General features: G+C 42.6%; 1 protein-coding gene across 1 annotated transcript; it reads right to left on the bottom strand.

Moving 5' to 3' along the window:
• Positions 1–23,266: 23,266 nt before the first annotated feature.
• LOC132888145 (ras-related protein Rap-2b) lies at positions 23,267–25,595 on the bottom strand. The gene has a single exon (XM_060924170.1). The coding sequence runs from the start codon at positions 25,294–25,296 to the stop codon at positions 24,745–24,747; it is 552 nt and encodes a 183-aa protein (XP_060780153.1). The 5' UTR covers positions 25,297–25,595; the 3' UTR covers positions 23,267–24,744.
• Between the last annotated feature and the right edge of the window lie 689 nt (positions 25,596–26,284).

Here is a 26,284-nt window from a genome sequence, read left to right as displayed (position 1 = left end):
CAAACAAAAACGACAAATCAAAATACAAAAAAACAAAAAAGTCAATTTTTTTAGACTGGCAAACAAATTATTCGTGTAATCGTGCAAAATATCAGTCTATTCCTCTTCAGAAACCTTTTATTTTTGTTCCGCGTCTTTCTCAGTTTTGTTTGGCGTAATTTATTTTGGTTGCGATTCCAGCTTTCTCGTTTGCGCTCCCTGACTTTTTGCTTGCAGTTTTGGCACAAACTTCACGTGTGGGTGGGCTGTCCAGGAACGCATTCCCATTGGCTAACTTGTGTTTGACTGACAGCTACGCTCAGCCATTCCCTACTCGGATTCTGGCGGACTGTTTGACGAGTGACCGAGCCATTGACGGTAAACAAGGACTTCAGTGGCGACTATGATATTGAATTAATTCAACAAAGTGTAAATTCAGTATCATAGTCGCCACTGAAGTCCACTCCATCCTTGTTTACCGTCAATGGCTCGGTCACTCGTCAAACAGTCCGCCAGAATCCGAGTAGGGAATGGCTGAGCGTAGCTGTCAGTCAAACACAAGTTAGCCAATGGGAATGCGTTCCTGGACAGCCCACCCACACGTGAAGTTTGTGCCAAAACTGCAAGCAAAAAGTCAGGGAGCGCAAACGAGAGAGCTGGAATCGCAACCAAAATAAATTACGTCAGACAAAACTGAGAAAGACGCGGAACAAAAATAAAAGGTTTCTGAAGAGTAATAGACTGATATTTTGCACGATTACACGAATAATTTGTTTGCCAGTCTAAAAAAATTGACTTTTTTTTGTTTTTTTGTATTTTGATTTGTCGTTTTTGTTTGATATTTCAAAAGCATTGTATGAACATTTTGGCACAAAATTGATTCCATACTAGATCGTGAAGAAAACAAACACTTCTTGGGTGGGAAAAAAAAAATTTGAGGAAATTACGAAATTGATGTAAAAGTCACAGATCAGTTTCTTGTCATTTTGCGTGAACATTTGATTTATGTCTGTGCCATTGTTTCAGCTAATTAGCGGAAATAAGAAAAGAGGAAAAAAACCTATGCAAATATTGGTGTGCTACGTTTTGGTCACACTTATATGTAGGCCATGGGTGCAGATCCTGGGGAGGACGGGGACATGACCCCCCCCAATTTCTGAAAAACATGAATTGTCCCCCCCAATACAAATCCCCTAAATTATTAAAAATTGTATAAACAAATGTATTTTCAGACAAATGATTCCCTGTGCAGTACTTTTTGAATGATGTGGCGAGTCTCTACGAAGTTGTGATATTATGGTTGCATGGTATGAGTTGCATACGGGCAAAAAAAAAAATCACTTTTGTGTCGCCCCCAATCCTGACATCGGATCTGCACCCCTGATGTAGGCAATGGAAAAGTCAAGGGTTAGACACCCATCCACCCACCTGATGTTTTATGCAGTTCGATAATCAGCCGATCCCTCGACAGCAGCACGATGCATCAAATCACGCAGATACAAATCAAGGGCTTCAGTTAATGTTTGCAATGTTCAAACAACAGAATGGGAAAAATTGTGATCTCAAAGTGTGACTTTCATTCACTGTGGCATGGGTGTTTGTTCGAGCCAGACGGACTGGTTTGAGTATTGCAGAAAACACACACAGTCTCTAGAGTTTACACAGAATGGTGCGAAAAACAAAAAACAAACATTGAGTGAGTGAGCGACAGTTCTGGTGGTGGAAACAAACGCCTTGTTGATCAGAGAGATCAGAGGAAAATGGGCAGATTGGTTCGAGCTTTTTTTTGCCAGGAAGCATATAGTAACTCACAGCAACTCTTTACAACCGTGGTGAGCAGAAAAGCATCTCAGCATGCAATAGCAGAAGAGCACATTGGATTCCACTCCAGCAGCCAAGAACAGGAATCTTAGACTCAAACAACAAGTTCCTATTAAAGTGCTGATGACACGTTTTTGACATCTTTGGCGATGTTTTATAACATAAAAAATAATTCCCGATGATCCATATATTAATTCACGAAGGCGCCTATTTTACAAGTTATGATAAAAAACGCGGCTATTTGGGCAAATTTGACGGGGCTGCAGCACCCAGAAGACGAAAGAGGAGGAGGAGCTATATGACGTCAGCGAAAGAACCTTCCTCCTAACTTACCAGTTTGTTGTTGATGCGACAGGTGTTCAGTTTGTCATTATTAGTATGCATATATATATATTAGTTATTATGCCTTCGCGTTGTGTTGCCGGCTTTTGCTCCAAAACCCACAAGGATGGGGTAAGTTTATTCAAGTTTCCCAGAGATCCCGAGCTGCATGCGAAGTGGGTGAAGCAAGTCAGGCGCACTCGTGACAAGTGGGAGCCCTCACCAACATCCGTCCTGTGCTCTGAACACTTCGATTTGGATTGTTTTGACACCCTTCCCAGCTTAAAAGAATCTCTTGGGTGTTCAGTTCAGCACAAACGTATGTTACTACCATCAGCAGTGCCTACACAGTGTTGCCAGATTGGGAGGTTTCCCACCCAGTTGGGCGGTTTCAAGTGCATTTTGGTGGGTTTTGAACATATTTTGGGCTGGAAAACGTCAGCAGTATCTGTTGCCAGATACTGCTGAAGTTTTCCAGCCCAAAATATGTTCAAAACCCACCAAAATGCACTTGAAACCGCCCAATCTGGGAGGGAAACCTCCCAATCTGGCAACACTGCCAGTATTCCGGAGGGGGTCTACTAGTAGCTATGCCGGATCCAAAGACAGTCCTCCTGTCAGAACACGTGTTGTGAAACGACATAAAATAAAGGTACGTAGAGCTATAGATTCTACATGATAATCATAAATGTAATCATAAAGTCGGCGTGATATCAGTCATGTATTTGCTTGTGAAAGCTTGCGGCTTTCATGTAACTGCCGCCTAGCAACGAGAGGCAAAGGGTAAAGAGGGTAGGCTATCATAGATTCTATTTGGAAGAGATCAACACAATTCTAGACTCCCAGAAGAGGAAGAGCTAGCACTAGAGAGTTCACTGGCGTTTTCATGCGCCATTTCCATTGAGTAGAACCAGAGTAGAACAGCCAGTGAACCGCAGCGTGTTCTTCCGCTGATGTCACAACATGGCCGCGAGCCACGGACCCAGTTTTCTTGCGCTGTGCAATTAAAAGTTGGATATTCACATAACAACAGCTTCTTTTCACGTAATTATAACAGAAATCTAACATGTTTGCCATGTTGTATAGTTTATTTAAGAAATTGCATGGAGTCATGTTCGTGTCATCAGCACTTTAAGTGGCTGATGAGTTAATATTATATTACCCAAAGCAATTTTATCACTAATAAAAATGCATCAGTTTGATGGATAGCTGTTATTCTTGGTAGAATTTTTTTTTTTTTTTAAATCGATTTAGGTTTTTGCATTACGGTCAATGGAAACCGGTCTCACAGTAACAAACTTTCCCAACAGTATGTCCACAAAATCATTTCCTGGATTAAATGATGTTCACAGAAACGCCATGGAACAACCTTCAATGGAGCTCAAGTAGAGAAAAGTTGTGTTTTTTTGGTTTCGTTTTTTAAAATAATGAACCACTACTTGTACAATAAATCAATCTTGGGATTTTACAGAGAGTGATATATGTAAATCACACACACCAGTCATACCCTCAAGTGCCACTAACTAACTCTTGATTCAGCCACTTATCCAGTCACATAAGGGGCACTGCTAGCTCAAACCACCATGTTCGTGACCAAAAGGTTATGATTTCAAAACCCTTTGAACAAGCCAATTATACACTGCCAAGAAAGTAAAATGTTTTAGACAGGGAGGAACGCTACACTTGGCTGAGGTGTGGGTCCTGATTTCAGTATCTGCACTGATATTCCAAACAAAGCACAACTGTGTTTTACAATCAGACTTCAGTTCCCACAGTGGGAGTCGGCCATGTTGTTTGTGTCAGTCAGGGCGGTGTCCGTCTCAGCTGTGTTTGGACAGGCCCCTCTGCCCAGGATGGAAACCTCGCATGTGGAGTGCGGTTCGGAGACAAGCCCAGACAACCGAGCGGCAGCAATGAGAAAAATGACAGGAATCTTTAATGGGTTATTCCCAGCCAGCGCAGTTCCTCCCGATGCCGTAGCCTGAGGTCTGAGCCACTTCTGCTGCAGTCTCAACAGATTCTCGACCGGGTGTGCGCTACGCTAGTCCAATCAATCAATGAAAACCAACTCGGACTGTACGAAAAGGGGACAGAGGTGCAACAAGAGGGAACATTTCTTATAACAATCTAAAGCCCATGGTTGTATTCTTTTAAAATAAAACAAGTATCTTCTGAAATCAAACTGATCCCTCTATAGACATAAATCCAGCTGATATATTTATAACCTCTGGATGCTTTTTAACCATAAAGATTTGACCCCATGCACCTCTGTGTTTGTTTGGGGTGCTTTTAAAAAGACTGGCTGAGAGGGGAAATACTAAATGGTTGCCAAAATAAAATGGCCAACAGTCTCTCGCTCTCTCTCACACACACACACAAAAACTACAACCAGGCTTGGGCAGTCCTTTATCTGACAGCTCATGTCAAATCGAGCCAACTTTCAAAGTTTCTCTGAATTTCTAACCACACAATAAATGGGAATGGATTTTACACACACACACACATACACACGCTATTGTGCAAAAGTCTTAGCCACCTGTTTTTTTTCATATAAATTATTGAGCAATTCCAGCGTTATGGACGTGACATTTGAACTCAAAATGGCAACAAATGACCCAGTGCATGTTTTATTGTCTCCCAGTATTTAAACAGTTGTTGCATATTTTAAGGCTGTACCATACTGGAGAAGTGATAGAACAAGAACAATTCCCATAGTACATCTAGGGCATGCCAGAAAATGGCAATAAAAGATGCGTTATGGATGTGACAGAAAAAGTATCACTTTTCTTGGGTGACTGTACATTTTTATCAAACTCTGTGAAATTGTAAACCTAATGTCGAAATGGAGATATCCGTTTGATAGAGGGGTCCAAGGTGAATATTAAAAAATCTTTGTTTAAAATATTTTGTATTTCATGCAGAGTTTCGGAAGGAAAAGTCAGCGTTATGGATGTGACGAAATTCCGTTATGGATGTGACGCGTCTGAAATAGACATGGCGTATGTTTAGAAAATCAGCAATTTAACCACCATAACCCTTTGAAAAACTCTCTAAATATCAGCTAAAACTATCAAAGTTCTTAAATAATATTTAGGATGGCTATTGTTTTGCTGTTTTGTGGATTTTAGCATACATTTCTGTGGCTTGTGGCAATAATATAGAATTGTACATGATGAAAGTTGATTTTAGCTTGGGTTTTACATTATAAGAAAGAAAGACTGACAGTGACATATTAGGTTGGTTACAAATTGGTTCAACTTATTCACATCTGTAAAATACAGGCCTAGGTGATATCTCTGGGAGTGGTTTTGATGTATTACATGTTGCTTTATTTTTGCATGGTGAGGTTGACATTTACATGGAATTGCCCTATTATAGATTTCTATTTTATGACTTCTTCATTATCGAGTCAATACATTACAAAAACATTTTAGAGTTCCAAACGTTCATTTTCCAGCACAAAATTAAATGCTATAGAAGAAAAAAAAAACAAAAACGTATCTGAGCAGCGTATTATACACAAGAGAGCACTTTTTAGATTAAGGGCCCGTTTACACGAGGACGCTGTCGGGTAAAAACGACTAAATATTTTATCGGAAGTGCCTTTCGTCTACACGGGGACGGCGTTTCCGAGGCTGAAAAACGGAAAAAATTGAAAACGCCTTCCAGAGTGGATAAGTTAAAAACAGCCCCCGTTGCATATCCGTCTAAACTACCCAATACGCGAAACTCTGCTCGGATCTGCTCACGTCGGGTACGCGTTTACGTCATACATATGTCATATACTGCAGCGGTCCCCAACCTTTTTTGCGGCACGGACCGGTTTGATGTCAGACAATATTTTCACGGACCAGCCTTTAAGGTGTGGTGGATAAACTGTGGTATTTTCTAAATACAGTAATAAACGTGAATCCACTGTGTACTTGTATGCAACTTTATTAACAGCATCCTCGTAACATCGCGTCAGCAACATAACATGAGTAATGTCCTCTCTCCAACATTCTTGGTCGCTGAGATAAGCGTCTTGACATGCGTCAAGAGCGGAGCATGTGAGCGGAGCGGACGAATTTTGAAAAGAGCGCGGAGCGGGATTTTTTTTTTTCAAGGATGGGAAGGATGGAGCGAGGCAATGGCCCGCTCCAGTTTCGCCCCGTTACCGCTCACATCACGAGTCTGAAGCATGCCCAACGTGGCTCAGAATGAACGACAGCGGTGTTTGTTTGCCACCTGCGCTCCGCCTGCTCATGATGCGTTTAGAGGCGGCTCGGAAAAACGCGTTTCCACGTGTTAATTAATTAAGTGGTTGTAATGGCTGTAAAAAGTGTGGGGGACAGAGGGCAGAGATACGGGAAGTGCTCCGAGTCCGCTACGCGCATGCGTGCATATATTTTTTGAGCAAGCATGGAGTGGAGCGGGATGCAATCTTGGTGGAGCGCCGAGTGGTAACGGGCGAAGCGGCATGGTGCGACATTGAGCGGGGAGCGAGCGGAGCGACCACCTCCGTGAGCGAGGACCGAAATTCTCGCCGCTCCACTCCGCTCACATGCTCTGGTCAAGCGTGAGTTATATAGACGGATGTAACGGAGAGAATCCGGTCATTTTTCAAAATCAAACATCGTTCAGACTCAGATAATGAATGAAACGGAAATAGTGCAGGTTATTTATTCTTTCTGTGTGGCCCGGTACCAAATGACCCATGGACCGGTACCGGTCCGCGGCCCGGGGGTTGGGGGCCGCTGATATACTGTACATGCCAGCCCGGGAAGTAAGAAAGTAAGTAAAAAAGTAAGAGCATGTCTGATTACATCGATCCAACAGACCTTCAAGCTGCTCTGGCAGCTTTAATAAACGTCCAGGAGTCCTTCGAACATCCATACCGAATCTGCACATATACCGTTAATGAACAGAGGCGGGTATAGCATGCTCTTACTTTTTTACTTACCATAGCCAGAGTAGTCAAAGTTTTCGCGGCGCAGATGTGCAGATCAGACAAGACGGAAGACGTTGCGCATGCGTGCAGACATAGCGGAGGTCTTTCACAGCGCCACCTAGCCGCCTGGCATGCACATCCAATTGAATTCCACACATTTAAGCGTCACCGTATAGACGCAGATTTCCTCCTTGAAAACGGTCGTGTAGACGCGGAAAAAAGTGAGAACGAAAACGGACTTTTGCGTTTTTGTTTCAGACCGTCCCCGTGTAAAGTGGGCCTAAAAAGGAAAACATAAATGAAGGCTGCTGGGTTTTGGTGCAAAATGAAGAAGCGAGTGCGACAGTCAAAGTGTCCAGAAGAACTGTGGCTGGTTCTGGAAGATGCTCAGTAAAACCTACAGCTCATTTCCACATAATGAGACTGTTTATTGGTATTCTTAAAAGTAGCAGTGACTAAGTACATGTTAAATTTAGTACCTTTAACAAAGTGACATCTTAAACGTTTTTAACAACATTTCGTTATCTTTAAAGCTAGACTGCCTTTCAGATTGTTCAAGTGTAGGTCATAAAAAGAATTTTCCCTGACACCCAATTACATGGATTAAAGCAAAAAAATATATATATATTTGACTGAAAATTTACGGGGGGGGATGGGTGGATTTCAATGAAATTCTGAGAATGGTTAACTTCGAACTGATAACTTTATCAATTAATTAATGGATTAATATATTCAATTCATTGCACTTTCTTTCCATTGCTTCCGTATATTATTTTTTGTGGCAAACCACACAAATGCAAGCGCCTGGAATGTTTAGTTTTTTGCACCATGAACTAAATGGCTTTCCGTTTTCACCTATTTCGTACAGCCAAGCCCACCTCCACTTGTTTTTTACACCTTTATCGATGGCAGACACATCAGTGCCTTCTTTCATGTGAAGCGCATCCATGCTGCCAAAACCAAAAGCAGAATGACACGCTCCTCTGTGCTCGATGTCAATATAGAAAAAAGTTTGGATCTTCGCTTACATTAAAATTGGGGTTTGACCTTACTTTGTGTTGAACACGACTTCAAAAACAATTCAAGATTTTATTAAGAGAAATATTGTGGCCAACACGAGTGTTAAGTTCCCTAAAAGACCGCGTGAAGTTGGCTGCTATCTACTTTGCGTTCGTTCTCATTTTCCTCCATCATTCCATAGGCCAGAAACAGATGTTTTGACGTAATTTAACTTAGTAGGCTATGATTATTATTTAACCGTAGTCTTCTAGACATTTTGACTGTTTGGGGCATTGAACGCTGGTGTATGATTTTCAGGGAATAAAGTTTAGCGCATGTCGGAACATCATTGCGCTCGCAGCCTCCAACTCCTCAAACGTCCTTTAAATTGTGATATAACGTAGGCTATAAGGCACGGTTCTAACATACCTTACACATTGGCCTAACGAAAATAATAATTGTTGGGGCATCTGCTGATTTGTTAGCTATAAATTTAGGTCTAATTACTTCTGACAGTCTGCAAGCATTGCACCGTCGGGTCTTCAAGTCTGGCTGAAGCAGAGGAGCGGGCTTTCCGGGCTTTATTTTTTCTTTTTTCATGCTCTATTTCTATATGTCCAAGTTTGAACTAAGTCATTTTAGCAAGATTTAATTTAATACAAAACAGAAATGGTCAGACACAAGCACGGCAAGCACATGGGAATGTATTTTGCCAATTTTGACAGCGCATGTTTTTTAATGCCGCACCGTAGACAGCGAACGTTTAAACATGATCAAACATAGGAAATGAACGACACAAAGCATGGCTCAAAAACAAAAAAGTGAAATAAACCCTGCTGATAGTTGATGGTGTTGCAACACATCAGTGTTATAACCCGATCTCTACCCAACCACCCGTCATTTTAATTCTCCTCGGATCAGCACCGACCTCACATTTGGCCTTGGGAGAGTTCAGTTGACGGAAATCCGTCACACGATGGAAAACTTTAATCCATGCAATTATTTTGTTCAGTGGACCTAAAGCTACTGAATTTGAATCACAGACTTCCAATTTTATTAGTTTTTTTTTTTTAAATAGAACAATGAATTTCTCTCCACGTGGCCCTAAATTCTCCGCTATTTTTTCCTGCTTCACCATGACCCAATACAAGATACCATGTCACACATCACGTGGTGGGCTTTCCCCGTTCGCACAAGGCATTGTGGGATACAAATTTGAAACAGGAGAGAAACATGGAGGACGTGACCGTGCGAATGAAACGTAAAAGCCCGACTACAGTAACGGAAAGAAAGCGAGAAGAAAAGACGTTATGTTATATACGAAGGAAAGGAAACGCAGGACCAAACTAATAAATATTGGCGCTCAGCGAGCACCTCGGTGTGATCAGCTGTTCGTTTAGCGACAGAATGATGGAACTGTCAGTGCACGCTCAAAGGGAAACCTGCACACACACACGGACGTCCTCTGTCTGCTCGACTGCACAAAGCGAGCGATTTCACGCACATTATAAGCTACTAATCCTTTCACATTAAAAAAAAAACTTCCCAGACACAGAATGGCCTGATATTTTATGAGATATTACAGAAATAAACATAAAATCACAATGACCACATTTCAGAGAGAACTAAACTTCACAGATTTTATGAAATCGAAAGGCCGCCTAGCTTTAAGAAGTCATGGAAAGTCAGTTAAAAAGTTATAGTATAAGAATTCTTAAAATCAGAAGAAGTAAATACACTGAAATTTAGTATTTTGTAAACTCTTAGGATACTTTAAAGGAACAGTCCACCGTACTTCCATAATGAAATATGCTCTTCTCTGAATTGAGACGAGCTGCTCCGTACCTCTCCGAGCTTTGCGCGACCTCCCAGTCAGTCAGACGTGCTGTCACTCCTGTTAGCAATGTAGCTAGGCTCAGCATGGCCAATGGTATTTTTTGGGGCTGTAGTTAGATGCGACCAAACTCTTCCGCGTTTTTCCTGTTTACATAGGTTTATATGACCAGTGACATGAAACAAGTTCAGTTACACAAATTGAAACGTAGCGATTTTCTATGCTATGGAAAGTCCGCACTATAATGACAGGCATACTAACACCTTCTGCGCGCTTCGACAGCGCATTGATACGGAGCTGGCCGTGCCCGAAGAGGAGTGAAGGTATCAATGCGCTGCCGAAGCGCGCAGAAGGTGTTAGTACAATTGAAATGTTGCGGAAGGACCTGAAGCGAGCAGTTCATGTGAGGAAACCCACCAACATCCCAGAGTTGAAGCTGTTCTGTACGGAGGAATGGGCTAAAATTCCTCCAAGCCGGTGTGCAGGACTGATCAACACTTACCGGTAAATGTTTAGTTGCAGTTATTGCTGCACAAGGGGGTCACACCAGATACTGAAAGCAAAGGTTCACATACTTTTGCCACTCACAGATATGTAATATTGGATCATTTTCCTCAATAAATAAATAACCAAGTATAATATTTTTGTCTCATTTGTTTAACTGAGTTCTCTTTATCTACTTTTAGGACTTGTGTGAAAATCTGATGATGTTTTAGGTCATATTTATGCAGAAAAGTAGAAAATTCTAAAGGGTTCACAAACTTTCAAGCACCACTGTACCTAAATAATAATAATAATAATAATAATAATAATAATAATAATCTCTACTCCTGAGTTCAATATGTGATGCTCCACTGCAAATGTTTTGGGACACTATAAAATTACAGGATCATCAACACGCACACCGTGACGACATTTAAATTCCAATTAAATCCTTTTAATTATTTATAATTTGAGAAAATTAAGTTTCACGAGTGATGATGCATTTATCAACAAAATACTGGTTTTGAACTCGATCTGTGGTGACGTGTCCTGTTGACCGATGTGGTTTGACCTGAGGGAGAAACGGAGCTTCAAAATATCCACCGAACCCAAAACTCTGGGGAAGAAAAAAAAGACGACAAACAAAAACACAGACACCCCCCATGGTCACCACCCACACGCTCACAAGTTGTGCTGTAACACTTCCACTGACACAGCAGAGAGCCAGCAGCGCTCCACGGATAAAAGCCAGAGCACTCTGATGCTTTAAGTGATATTAGAGTGCAGTGCAGTAAGCACAAAGCTACACAAATCGATATGAACCAGCAGGACACATGATCTAAGCAGATGCGGCTCTGACACACGGCAACACCAGCGAACGGGAACTTTGGGGAGGAAAAACTGCAGTGTAATGCTGAGGACAGATTTTCCATTTTAAAAACGACAAATCTTTCGTTTGCACCTCGAAAATGAGGAACAATCGGGTTGGTCATGAGATATAGGACGCAAATCAGGATCACACGGCGATCTCTTACACGCTCGATCACACACAACAGAGCCCCAGGCTGTCATTTCTCCACCATGTGAGGCACATGACACCAACAGACCTGTGACATCGCAGTCATCCACAGCTCAGCTCACTGCCACTTCCTGTTTATAAACGAACATTTAAAAGAAGAAGAAGAAGAAAAAGCTGCGCACTATACGAGGAAGTACAACCATGACAAAGAGATGCACGGTGAGAAAAAGGAACATGACAGGAAACCTTGCCTAGTTAAATGGAACTTTAAACAGCTACAGGAAGTAAAAAAATATCATCAGCTCATGAAAACACACTTGGTGTGTTACTGTATGCAGAATAGCAAATTATACAAAAGTATTGAAGGAGGAAGAAAAAAAAACTTTTCCATTAACAGCCCACAATGTTCACGATCATACAGCATGCACTTCCTCGATCACAGCCATGCTTTTTACCCTCCGGGGCCAAACGCAACATACAGCAGTGAGCCACCATCACACAGACCTGTTTACCCCAAATTTGCCCTGTCAGTATGTAGTGAAAGTTCATTATGGCTACGTTCACACTGCAGGCTGAAGTGACTCAAATCCGATCTTTTCGCCCATATGTGACCTGTATCCGATCTTTTATTGACAATATGAACGACACAGATCCGATTTTTTCAAATCCGACCCAGGCCGTTTGGATATGTGGTCCTAATTCCGATTCCTATCCGATCTTTTCATATGCGACTTCAGTCTGAACCGCCAGGTCGCATTCATCCGACTTACACGTCATCAACAAGCCACGAACATCACTATTCTGCGCTGAAGTAGGCGGCGGGTCTCTCAAAAAAAGTTACAACAACATGGCGCATAATCACGGGTGCAGATAGAGGTGGGATTCGTCCCACCCAGATTTAAATTCACCTCGCTCGGTCCCCCCCACTTATAAAGAGGAAAAAACGTCTATGCTGTCTTTCTTTGCATAAGGCAAACCTCACGGAAAAATCAAAAGACTAATTACCATTCGGTTTATTGAGGTGCACAGCAGTGCATACATAGTTGCAACAACTCACATAAAACAAAACAAAGACTGATATTCAGTTGGTTGAGCTGCACAGACTGCACAGGTTGCGAGCTCGAGCTTGGTTGCTATGGTAACCCACAACAAGTTTGACAGGCATATCGGGGTTGGGGTTGGTTTGCTGGCAGCTTTGTCCCTCCCAGTTCAAAAAACGTATCTGCGCCCCTGCGCATGACATCAATGCGAGGGACGCTTCGGGCTGTGAAGGTTCTGAATCTTCTCAATGGAAGGACGCAGAGGTTAGGGAGCTGATTTCCATTTGGGGGGATGCAGCTATTCAAGCTAGATTGGATGGGTCATACCGCAACCGGGCGGTTTTACTTCCGTAAACACTGGCCATGCTCACTGCGTGTGACGTCGTCGTATCCTGCAATGCGCATGCGGAACACTTTTAGGTCGCTTTTCGTTCATACTGAGGATCACATACAAGTCGCATATATTTGTTAACGTGAACGACCGCACAAAAAAATCGGATTTCACAAAAAAATCGGAATTGAGCATTAAGCCTTGCAGTGTGAACATAGCGTATGTCTACCTATTGAAACTATTCTTTAAATTCGTTTCTTAAGACAAGGATTTTTTAAGATGTTACCTTGACAGTTTCGGCGATAAACTTCCGCCTTCTTGAAAACAGTGGAACATTAAAATCACAACATACAGAAAACCTACACATACCGACCAATATCTACTCTGGACATCTGAACATCCCATCGCACACAAAATGTCAGTAATCAGAACACTATACGACCGAACGCAGAACGTCACGGAGGAGAAAGACAGACAGGAGGAGGAACAACACATCCAACAGGCATTAAAAAACTGCCAATATCCACCGTGGGCAATCCGAAAAGGGAAACTACAGACACAAACAAAGGAAAAAAACAAACAAACAAACAAACAAGGAAAAACACAGAAAAAACAAACCGGGGCTTTGTCACACTACCATACATAAAAGGAGTTACAGAACGCATCCAACGATCCATGAAGAAATACCACATCAACACCCCGGTCAAACCATACAAGAACCTCCGACAGCTGCTAGTTCACCCCAAAGACAAAATACAACTGGACAATAAATGCAACGTCATATATGAAATCCCTTGCCGTTCATGTAATAAAGTCTATATTGGCGAAACGGGCAGATGCTTCTATACTCGCAAAAAAGAACACCAAATAGAATGTGAAAAAGAAACAGCAAAAAGACTCACAAGATCCGAAAAAGAAAAAGCACACCAAGAAAACTTAAAAATCAGCCATTTCAGACCACTGCAAACGGCAAAATCATATAATGAATTGGAAAGAGGCCAGAGTCATTCGCACTGAAGAAAATAGATTCCAGCGTTGGATTTTAGAGGCAGTGGAGATACGAAAGCGTGCGCAGAGAACGATGAAGGGCAATTCCATGTAAATGTCAACCTCACCATGCAAGAATAAAGCAACATGTAATACATCAAAACCACTCCCGGAGATATCACCTAGGCCTGTATTTTACAGATGTGAATAAGTTGAACCAATTTGTCACAAGAATTGTTCCCTTCGCCTTAATATGTCAGTCTTTCTTTCTTATAATGTAAACCCCAAGCTAAAATCAACTTTGATCATGTACAATTCTATATTATTAACACAAGCCACAGAAATGTATGCTAAAATCCACAAAACAATAGCCATCCTAAATATTATTTAAGAACTTTGATAGTTTTAGCTGATATTTAGAGAGTTTTTCAAAGGGTTATGGTGGTTAAATTGCTGATTTTCTAAACATATGCCATGTCTATTTCAGACGCGTCACATCCATAACGGAATTTCGTCACATCCATAACGCTGACTTTTCCTTCCGAAACTCTGCATGAAATACAAAATATTTTAAACAAAGATTTTTTAATATTCACCTTGGACCCCTCTATCAAACGGATATCTCCATTTCGACATTAGGTTTACAATTTCACAGAGTTTGATAAAAATGTACAGTCACCCAAGAAAAGTGATACTTTTTCTGTCACATCCATAACGCATCTTTTATTGGCGTTTTCTGGCATGCCCTAGATGTACTATGGGAATTGTTCTTGTTCTATCACTTCTCCAGTATGGTACAGCCTTAAAATATGCAACACCTGTTTAAATACTGGGAGACGATAAAACATGCACTGGGTCATTTGTTGCCATTTTGAGTTCAAGTGTCACGTCCATAACGCTGGAATTGCTCTGAACCGGGATGAGGGAGCGTACGCGCTGTCGCACACCTGGAGCGCCATCCTGGAGGAGCGACCTGACAGCAGGAGGCGTGAACTAACTGTCAAATTGGGCGGGACGTTCACGCCTCCTTAGAGTAACATCAGCTGATAAGGCACGTCACCACTCGACATCTGGTGACTGTTTTGAAGGCGGCGGAAGTTTACCGCCAAAACTGTCAAGGTAACATCTTAAAAAATCCTCGTCTTAAGAAACGAATTTAAAGAATGCCCTGTCAGTAGTCTTGCAGTATCTTGTCAGTAGTTTTGGTAAGCTGTCAGTAGGAATTTTACTGGGGTCCAATCTATGTATTGTATCGAGGACAAAAAGTAGAAAGCAGCCTATTAGATAATAGTACTCATTCAAGTTGAAAGTAAGTGATAGATTACATGAACAAAATTTAAAAAATTTAAATCTAGCACTGGTCTTATTTTTTCTGTCAAGTTAAGCACCTGTGAGAACCAAAAAGCAAACCCATGTAAGATTCTAGATCCGCTCCATAATCCTCATATTACCAAGCCTAGACTCTAAGGTCTACTTGTTGACTCCTCATACAGTACATTTCATTATTTCAGTATCTCTGAAATGACCAGAAGACTAGCAGTAATACTTATTTAGGATGCTACAATAAGAAAAAATATTCCAGAGACCATACTATGCTCTAATAGGCTACTTAATACTTGATTGGCAGCTATACTGATCTCTAGAGCTGTAACGATATGCGTATCGAAATCGAAATCGCGATACGCAGAGCCACGATCCGTATCGCGATACAAGAAGGCAGAATCGCGGTACACCCTTTCAAACTTCTCCTCAGCCCAAAAACAGAGGCGCTTCCAGACTTCAATTTATGAATACTTTACTTTTTATTTAAATTACATTTTAAACTTACTTAAATTACTTTTTTTTTTTTTATATCTATTAGTAAGTCGTTTTTTCGCCGACCTGCGACAATCTTCTGCGAGTCACGCAACGTCCACACTCGCCACTGGCAGAGCATTCGTTTCTTTTAAGCGGTCGCCATTCTGGTTGCGACGCGGGGAGCGAATCTGTAAACAAGCAGCTCATTGGCTGGCTAGGTGTGCCACAAGCCAATCACAATCACTTGACCGGAAAGGCATGCAGTGTTGCCAGATTGGGCGGGTTTAGGTGCTTTTTGGCTGGTTTTGAACATATTTTGGGGTGGAAAACGTTAGCAATATCTGGCAACACTGAAGGCATGTCTGCTTGGGCGGAAGCCTTCTGCGGCAGTTACATTTTGACACGCGAGCAACGTTTCACCATAAAAATTCCGTAATTTCCATCTGTTTTCCGCGATCACAGAAAATCGTTGGCCCTATGAGAGTGAGACAGTGAGAGAGCCACCCCCCCCCCCAAAAAAAAAAATCTTCACGGATTTACACGATTTGGAAAAATGACTTTTTCAGAACTGAAAAAAACGGAGCTTCCGGCTCAACAGTATTATTTTGAGAAATAAAACAGTCTTTGGATATACATTTGTTCATTTTTGCATACATATTACTCATTCTCTGCAGTGGTCTGAATTATTTGTTATTAAATAGTTAATGTAAGTAAGTAAATGTTAATAAGTCAAATTTACTACTTTAAAAAAACATTTTTAAAAAAATCGTGGGCGTATCGAATCGTGGGTCAAAAATCGCGATACGAATCGAATTGTGAGTTGGGTGTATCGTTACAGCCCTGCTGATCTCACACTCTTTAAGGCATGGCCACAGATCGTGATAGGAGTCTTTATATTTTTGCGATGACTTCTGGTATTTCTTTGCAGGACTATCAATAATGCCATCGGCCTTTCGCTTCGCGGCCGCCATGATTGTGTGCTCAGAAACCAAAGTTGAAACAATGGAACCTTCCCACAATGCAACGTACGGTAAACGTGGCTTAAACGTGATTAAACATGGCCGCGCCCATGACTATACGATCAATGTTCGATTCCCACAATAAATATGATTATAAAGTAAGTCATGAACAGGGTTTTTTCTAGAAAAATTTAGTATGAGGGCGCTCACCATGGCGGGGGGGGGGGGGGGGGGGATGGTGCCGGTTGCCCCCCCCGCCGTGCAAAGCCTTTGAAAAATGCTCCAATGGGACATTCTGAGTATCTGAGAGGGAAATTGTAACAAATTGTCTGTCAACATTGAAAAAGAAAGAAGTAATCTTGTTCTGCCCCGGACAGTCTTTGGCTTTCTTCCGCTTCGTGCCGCAGGATGCCATCTTTAAATGCCCAAGTGTCAACAAAAACAACTCGCGAACTACTTCTGTCAAAAGCTCCCACGCCGGTGGGTGAAAGGTCATTCAGTCTCGAGAAATCTCGCTCTACAAGTCAGCTGACCTTGTAGTAACCCATGTCAAATCTCGCGAGAGCAGCCGCGACAAGTAAACGACTAAACAACATGGCGCCTCAGTCTGGAAAACGCCAATTCGGATTGTTTTTGCACCGTCTGGCAGTGTATCTACTATGATTGGAATATTTTTGGAGCAATTATAACATATTTGATGATCAGACACATTGTCACGTGGTGTTGCTGAGATGTTTTCACGGAGTGGGTAAGGGGGCGCACGCCGAGAGTAAGAAGGCGCAGCACCCCTGTTCCCCCGTTTAGACGAAAGCCTGATGAAACATTTGGCAACATTTCGGCCATAAATCGTAGTTTTTGGACAAGAATTCGTAGTCCGTATTTTGTTTTGAAAAATCGTAGGAACTACGGACAGGTCTGATCACACCAACACGTTCGAGCGTGCAAATCTCACAGCATCTTGTGTGTGTGTGAGGAGAAAGCACTTTATCTCTACTTTAACCCCACAACCACTATTAGACTTCAGCAGCTTTGAGAGGAAAAAAAAAAAAAACTGCATCTTCGCTGAACCCGAGCTCTGAGAGAGAGAGAGAGAGAGAGAGAGAGAGAGAGAGAGGGGGACAGCTCACACTAAAGCTATTTTACACAGCATCCTGGTTTTACTTTCACAGATGAGAATCAGTCATCGTAAAGGAATTCTTCGGTCACGATGGGAGACTGGCGGTCCGACGACATGGAACGTGATGCACGCTGAACCGTCAGCCATCGTGACCAAAGTTCTGGCAGGGTTTCATTTAAGTCAGTTGGATTTATATACCACTTCTAATAAATCATAAAGCAGCTTTAGAGAAATACAAATAATTTAAAAATGTATCCTTAACAAGCAACCCAGAGGAGAGTCTCCCTGAGAGGAACCAGAGTCAAAAGGGAACTCATCCTCCTCATGGGACATCAGATAGTGCGATTAGAAATCATGCCTCTTATTTAAAGGAACAGTCCACCGTACTTCCATAATGAAATATGCTCTTATCTGAATTGAGACGAGCTGCTCCGTACCTCTCCGAGCTTTGCGCGACCTCCCAGTCAGTCAGACGCGCTGTCACTCCTGTTAGCAATGTCGCTAGGCTCAGCATGGCCAATGGTATTTTTTGGGGCTGTAGTTAGATGCGACCAAACTCTTCCGCGTTTTTCCTGTTTACATAGGTTTATATGACCAGTGACATGAAACAAGTTCAGTTACACAAATTGAAACGTGGCGATTTTCTATGCTATGGAAAGTCCGCACTATGACGACAGGCGTACTAACACCTTCTGCGCGCTTCGGCAGCGCATTGATATCTGAGCTCCGTATCGATGCGCTGTCGAAGCGTGCAGAAGGTGTTAGTACGCCTGTCATTATAGTGCGGACTTTCCATAGCATAGAAAATCGCTACGTTTCAATTTGTGTAACTGAACTTGTTTCATATCACTGGTCATATAAACCTATGTAAACAGGAAAAACGCGGAAGAGTTTGGTCGCATCTAACTACAGCCCCAAAAAATACCATTGGCCATGCTGAGCCTAGCTACATTGCTAACAGGAGTGACAGCGCGTCTGACTGACTGGGAGGTCGCGCAAAGCTCGGAGAGGTACGGAGCAGCTCGTCTCAATTCAGATAAGAGCATATTTCATTATGGAAGTACGGTGGACTGTTCCTTTAAGGGTTTACTATAAGGTCAAAAATGATAACCAAGTTAACAGAAACTTTTCATTTCTAAATTCATGATGCTTGTCTGAACGCCACAACAGAATGAAAGGTGTTGCATGACGTGAAACTCAAGACGACGAGAAATGTAAATGAAATGAAATGAAATCCGAACTTTAAATGATCAGATTGTTGAAGTGTCGCGGCAGCGAGAACGCTAGTTTTGAGCTGTTCATAACTAGGACACAGCCTCAAACATCTCTCTAAGCATTCGGTATTATACCGAGAGTTTTATTCTGAAGAAATTTTCTGAATCACACCGACAACTTCTTTAACTGTAGATCTATCGGAAGAGGATCTTCATGACGGAGAATACATTATCGTACAGCCAGATACACGATCCAGACAAGATCTCACACCATGCCATGACTACTCGGTGTAAAACCAGCTCAAGACAGTTCTCAAAGCCGGATACGTTTTCTCCAACACCACACGGCTGTGGAACTCGACTCCGAGAGCATGCAAAGGTCACGTGACACTCCTGCTCCCTTCATGACCCCATTTAAGCGTAGCAAAGCGTCTTCCCGAGCGCCACGCTACTACACGTCTCCGTGTTTACAATTACATCCAAGTGCACCAGACAGACAGGCTCGTTCCCCCTAGAGAGCAGACCTGTCAATCAGACCAGGCTACTTAGTGCCATGATTGCGCCTCACTTCTTTTAAAGTAGCTAATAGACCCAGATGAACAGCATTACTCAGGCAGCGTTCATTCCTAGCCGCATTATATTAACCACCATTACTTATCAAGGCCATTTGGATCCATCAGCTGAGTGTCATGTACGTTTTAAAATAAAACAAGACTTCCTGTCAAGAGATGACTTGAGAAAGAAGTGAAAAGGTCTTCAACACCAGAAAAGAGAGAGAGAGGGATACAATACCATTCAAAAGTTTGGGGTGACTTTGAAATGTCCTTATTTTTGAAAGAAAAGCACTGTTCTTTTCAATGAAGATCACTTTAAACTAATCAGAAATGCACTCTATACATTGCTAATGTGGTAAAAGACTATTCTAGCTGCAAATGTGTGGTTTTTGGTGCAATATCTCCATAGGTGTATAGAGGCCCATTTCCAGCAACTCTCACTCCAGTGTTCTAATGGTACAATGTGTTTGCTCATTGCCTCAGAAGGCTAATGGATGATTAGAAAACCCTTGTACAATCATGTTAGCACAGCTGAAAACAGTTGAGCTCTTTAGAGAAGCTATAAAACTGACCTTCCTTTGAGCAGATTGAGTTTCTGGAGCATCACATTTGTGGGGTCGATTAAATGCTCAAAATGGCCAGAAAAATGTCTCGACTATATTTTCTATTCGTTTTACAACTTATGGTGGTAAATAAAAGTGTGACTTTTCATGGAAAACACAAAATTGTCTGGGTGACCCCAAACTTTTGAACGGTAGGTAGTGTATACTTGTGTTTTGGTTTCATTTTTGTTGTAGCTACAAGATCAAACTTCCTGTTGGGTGTCATCCGATCAGAGCCACATTATTACCATCATTTGCTCTCATGATAAACTCAAGCAACTTTTTCTCTCATGGACGAACAGAATAATAACAAGAGCCTGTATTTCGGTGAGCTGAGCGTCATACGTACCGTACGCCTTTTAAAGTGGTACCAAATATAACATATACAGTTGCTGATGTGACAAAGTAACGTATTCTTAAGTATTCTATCAAATTTACATACTAGAAAACAACGAAATATCTTGGTAATTGTAAATATAATAGTCGGTACTAGGGCTGTAACGATACACCCAACTCACGATTCGATTCGTATCGCGATTTTTGACCCACGATTCGATACGCCCACGATTTTTTAAAATGTTTTTTTAAAGTAGTAAATTTGACTTATTAACATTTACTTACATTAACTATTTAATAACAAATAATTCAGGCCACTGCAGAGAATGAGTAATATGTATGCAAAAATGAACAAATGTATATCCAAGGACTGTTTTATTTCTCAAAATAATACTGTTGAGCCGGAAGCTCTGGTTTTTTCGGTTCTGAAAAAGTCATTTTTCCAAATCGTGTAAATCCGTTAAGATTTTTTTTGGGGGGGTGGCTCTCTCACTGTCTCACTCTCATAGGGCCAATGATTTTCTGTGATCGCGGAAAACGGATGGAAATTACGAAATTTTTATGGTGAAACATTGCTCGCGTGTCAAAATGTAACTGCCGCAGAAGGCTTCCGCCCAAGCAGACATGCCTTCAGTGTTGCCAGATATTACTAACGTTTTCCACCCCAAAATATGTTCAAAACCAGCCAAAAAACACCTAAACCCGCCCAATCTGGCAACACTGCATGCCTTTCCGGTCAAGTGATTGTGATTGGCTTGTGGCACACCTAGCCAGCCAATGAGCTGCTTGTTTACAGATTCGCTCCCCGCGTCGCAACCAGAATGGCGACCGCTTAAAAGAAACGAATGCTCTGCCAGTGGCGAGTGTGGACGTTGCGTGACTCGCAGAAGACTGTCGCAGGTCGGCGAAAAAACGACTTACTAATAGATATAAAAAAATAAAAGTAATTTAAGTAAGTTTAAAATGTAATTTAAATAAAAAGTAAAAGTATTCATAAATTGAAGTTTGGAAGCGCCTCTGTTTTTGGGCTGAGGAGAAGTTTGAAAGGGTGTACCGCGATTCTGCCTTCTTGTATCGCGATACGGATCGTGGCTCTGCGTATCGCGATTTCGATACGCATATCGTTACAGCCCTAGTCGGTACGCTAAACAGCACAAGAGTCGCCATTTTTAAAAGACCGTGACGTCAGCGCTACCCACTGCACTAGGAAAGAAGCGTGTAATCATGGCGTCAGGCGCATCAAGTGAAAGCGACAGCTCTGTCGAATCATACGAAGAGATCCCGTAAGACACACTGCAAGCAGGCTATGGCTTAGAAGGGTACCAGTTTGAACCTAGGAGAGGTACTCTCGACTCCGGTGATGACGAAAGAAGAGAAGAAAGCTCGAACTCGCTTGGTGGTTTTTCAGCGGAAACGAGTGAAAAGACACGTCTGGAGGATCGTTATGCTTTCCATCGGTCCTGTTATTACACCCAAAAGCAACACACTGTGGCATTGTGTAGCCGATCACTTACAATTCATCCTACTTTCCGATTCACACGTGCTATTCCCAACCTCAATGAGCCAACACAACTGGGCACATACATACGTCATGAGTGTTACGCAGAGAAAATGAACGTGCATTCTGATTGGATAAAATTAATATCATGGCGGGCTGTTCAAACTGCGGAAATAGTTTGCTCGAGCTACTTTCAAAACACTATAACTTTCCTAGTCTGGTTAACACCAGACCATATCATAAGTGAAATATGGTCTGGAATCCGCCTATTGAATTTCTGGTAGGGGAGGTGTGGTTTACGATTCTCAACGGCCGTTTATTGGACGTTGAGAACGTCTATCATTTGGCATATATGTAGCCCATGGCCAATCATGGCAGTTGTACCCGGTGACGTAGTTAAGGCCAATTTATGCTGACAACCCAGTCCTCGCAGATAGCGTCGCAGACAGTGTCTGCGTAGCCCCCCCACCTTCGCAGACGCTCTGCGCGCACCTCCCAAAAATTGTGACCACTGCAGAAGCCTCGCAGACAGCGCCGCAGACAAGAGGGCTCTGATTGGTCCACTCTACATCCGCTGTACATGCACTTCCGCTTCCCTACTTTCCCGGTTTGGTTTGTTTTCACGACTGGCATTTTTAAAAACACGAGCGAAGATGGAGCAGCACGAAGAGCGGTTGATTGAGGAAGTACGTACATCTATACGACTCCAGTTCTAGTCATTATAAAAAAAAGTTCTAGTCATTATAAGTAACCGGAGGATAAACACTCCACTAACCACACCCACCAACTACTCCTAGCGACTTCGTGCCCCCTTGAGTTGTGCCGGTGAATAACATCGCGCACGCCTATTACTCCCCGCTCAACGATAAATTACAACTGTCTGCGAAAAGCTATCTGCGAAAGCCTTGTCGCACGAGCATACAGAGGCCTTCAGAGCGACGAAGAAGAGAAGGAAGGAGAAAGAGAAGGCAAAACAAAAATAGGAAAACAATGGCACCGAACGATTACTGCCGTTTGCGCAAGACAAGGCTTGATCGAAAGTTTGGTTCGTATCGCTCGCCGCCATGTTAAACGTGATCCGTAAACAGTCCCAAATAAACTACAAGCTTCCGTTTGTCGAGTAGTACGCGTCACCGTCTTTCCACCCCTCCCCACTCTCTGATTGGCTCCCTAATTCAGGCGAGCCTTTAGACCATAGTTTCCATGCTGTCTTTTCAGATCGGAACGATTGTGCAAAGCAGCATGGGATTTCCCAGGCTATAACTTTCCAACCTTAGAACAAAAAACTTTTGTAAGTCTTGAATAAGGTTCGTTAATGTGTGTTTTATTGTTATATTTACTCTCTATATATATTGCCCTCTGTTCCCCTTTAAAAACCCGATTTCCTGTCAAGACATGACTGATTGATTCTTGAACGTTGAATGATAAAGGAGCGAAAACACGGTGTATTTTTTACAAATGCAATTTGTATTAAAAGTCTTTTTAAACATTCAGAACAGCTATGAAAAAGCCGGTCCGCTTTTAAACGTACAATCGGATTAGAATTCCAAATGATACATCACATTTTTTTTGTGTGTGTGTGTGTTAAAAAAATAAAAACAAAAGAATAAACCAAACCCCAAAAAAAACAAACACTGGTGTAGAGGAAGTGGATCACGGTTGTGAGTCAGAGAGCTCCAAGAGCTCCAGTACCTGTCATTTTTATACCCTATTTTTTGGCAAAAACAAACATTTTTGAAGGAAAAACAATAATGAAAACATGACTAAAGGCCAAACTGTGAGCCTTTGACAGGGTTATGAACACTTTATAACCCTTTAAGTGTAACAGTTTAAGTACTTTTGCCAAAAAACTAAAAACTTCCTCAGACCTTCTCCTCAGGTTGGCACTAAAAATGGAAGGCACTCGACGCATGGCGTCATCACAACGTCATTACGTCACCACAGTAAGATCCTCACGCACGCTGAGTGAAAGAAAACAAAAACACAAACAACAACAAAAGTCGCTGTGACGTGTTTAGGAGTTGGAACAACTTCCGTCGACTCTTCTCTTGTTTTCTTTGAATAAAATACCACACGAAAAGAATCCCAATGTTTGTTTGTTGATCCTTCGAGTCCAGCAAAAAAAAAACAACAACAAAAAAACAAAAAAATAATCCTCCATGACGCCATTTTGCTTCCTAGAGTTGCTCCTAAACCGAAGTTCGTGTTTATTTTTCATTATTTATGCATTCATCATCCTTTCCTCACGAGAACCAGGACATCACATTTGAAAATGAAAATAAAAATAAAAAAAACAAACAAAAACAATCCTTATGAACTAGTCTACTTCCGGCTGGCTCAAGGACGTCGTTTAGTTTCCATAGTAACCAGATGCTCCTAGTTACCAGTAAGTGTGACTCGCGGCCTCTCCAGAAACCGGAAGTGATACTGCAAAAGCAGGCCGTGGATGAAATTAAACATCCTGCCAAAACAAACCTAAAAAGAAATTAAAGAAGAAGAAGAAGAAGCGAGGCACCAGGGAGACAACGTTGAACAAAAAAAAAAACAAAAAACCCTGGGTTATGTCAATCCCAGAACATTCAAGTATTCTGTCATTGTAAACACTGATGCACTTTTTTCCCCTCTTCCGGTTTCGTATTACGCATGTGCAAGACAAAAAAAAAAATTCTAATCAATCAATTAATCAATCTAGGACACTTTTTTTAATTAAAAAAAAATACTGATGATTTTTAACACCAGAATTAGAAAGACGGAGTGATAAAGAGATAAATTCTCGCTCTCTTTTTATTGTATTTTTATTTTTTTTTGGCTCAAACTTCCTGTTGATGGAGTCTCATGGAGGAGTCACATTATTGACCGAGTCGCGCGCTCATCAGGGTTGCGACTGCAGAAGAAGAGGAGGAGGATGAAAACAAATCCGGATTTTATAGAATGACACAGGAGGAGCAGCACTGCTCGTCCCCGTTGGGCGTTGAGGCGTAGTTCATCTGGCGCACGATCTCCGCGAACAGCTCGTCCACCGAGCCTTTATTCTTCGCCGAGGTCTCCATGAAGGGGCAGTTCCACTCATCAGCCAGAGCTTTGCCCTCTCCTGAGGACACCTCCCGCTCACCCTCCAGATCCACCTTATTGCCCACGAGGATCATGGGAACCCGTTCGTAGCGCTTGACCCGGATGATCTGGTCTCTCATGGGCTTGATGTCCTGGAAGCTCTGCTGGTTGACCAGGCTGTAGACCAGGATGAAACCCTGGCCGTTCTTGATGTACAAGTCGCGCATGGAGGCGAACTGCTCGGTGCCGGCCGTGTCCAGGATCTCGAGCACCGACGGCGACGAGTCCACCTCGATCTCCTTGCGGTAGAAGTCCTCTATCGTCGGGTCGTACTTCTCGATGAAGGAGCCTGTGACGAACTGGACGGTCAGGGCGGACTTCCCGACGCCACCGGAGCCCAGCACGACCACTTTGTATTCTCGCATGGTCTTCTCTGTGTCTGTCTTTCTCTCTGTCGCCTTAACTCCTCCACCCCTGCTGGGTCTTTTTACCCCCTTTGAACGCCTGCCTGCCTTCCTTCCTTCCCTCCCTCCGTCCTGCGATTACCGCAGGTTTAACCGTCGGATCCGGGCGGTGCCGTGTGTCCGGTGATCCGGGCCGCGCATCAGAAACCTGTCATGATCAGCCTTTACTCTGGACCTAAATATGCCAACAGTCTCTCTCTCTGAGGAAGTGATCAGTACATACATACACTCTCTCTCTCTCTCTCTCTCACACACACACAGGGTGCGTCTCAAATCGTGCCCATAAACACAGCCTTTCCTTGAGCTTCTTTTAGGGACACTCCCACTCGGGCGGTCCTGGGGGCGGTCCGACCGGGCAGCCGCCCGGGGCGGCATCGCGGGGGGGCGGCGCGGGCGCGGAAAAAAAAAAAAAAGGTCCCCCCCAAAAAAACCCCGAAAAAAAAAACAAGACGGGCGGGGGGGGTGAACATTTTGGATAGGGAAGCCCAATACCAAAGTTGTGCAGGTGACGTCATCAGTGTGTGTGCTTGTCGTAGCCCCATAATATGCACAATCCCGCTATTTTCTCTCAAAATGGCTGCAAATGCATCGCTGGTGTCGCAAAGCCGTCACGAACCCTACTCAAGTCGGTTTCCGTGAGACAGGAAGTGCGAGTGTACGGGTGGGTAGTATCTCACTGGGCTGCGATAAATTGCGAACGTGATTTGCGAGAGAGTTTCAAAAGTGTCTTGAAACATTCGTGGGGCTTCTCAATTTTTTCACAAGTGTCACTCATTCATCACTGAAAGCCATCACGAACCCTTCGCGAGTGTATGGGTGGGTAGTATCTCACTGGGCTGCGATAAATTGCGAACGTGATTTGCGAGAGAGTTTCAAAAGTGTCTTGAAACATTCGTGGGGCTTCTCAATTTTTTCGCAAGTGTCACTCATTCATCACTGAAAGCCATCA

Source organism: Neoarius graeffei, chromosome 6 (assembly GCF_027579695.1).
Source record: "Neoarius graeffei isolate fNeoGra1 chromosome 6, fNeoGra1.pri, whole genome shotgun sequence".
NCBI lineage: Eukaryota > Metazoa > Chordata > Actinopteri > Siluriformes > Ariidae > Neoarius > Neoarius graeffei.
The sequence above is the reverse complement of the archived record's forward strand: the minus strand, read 5'-3'. Positions and strand labels throughout refer to the sequence as shown.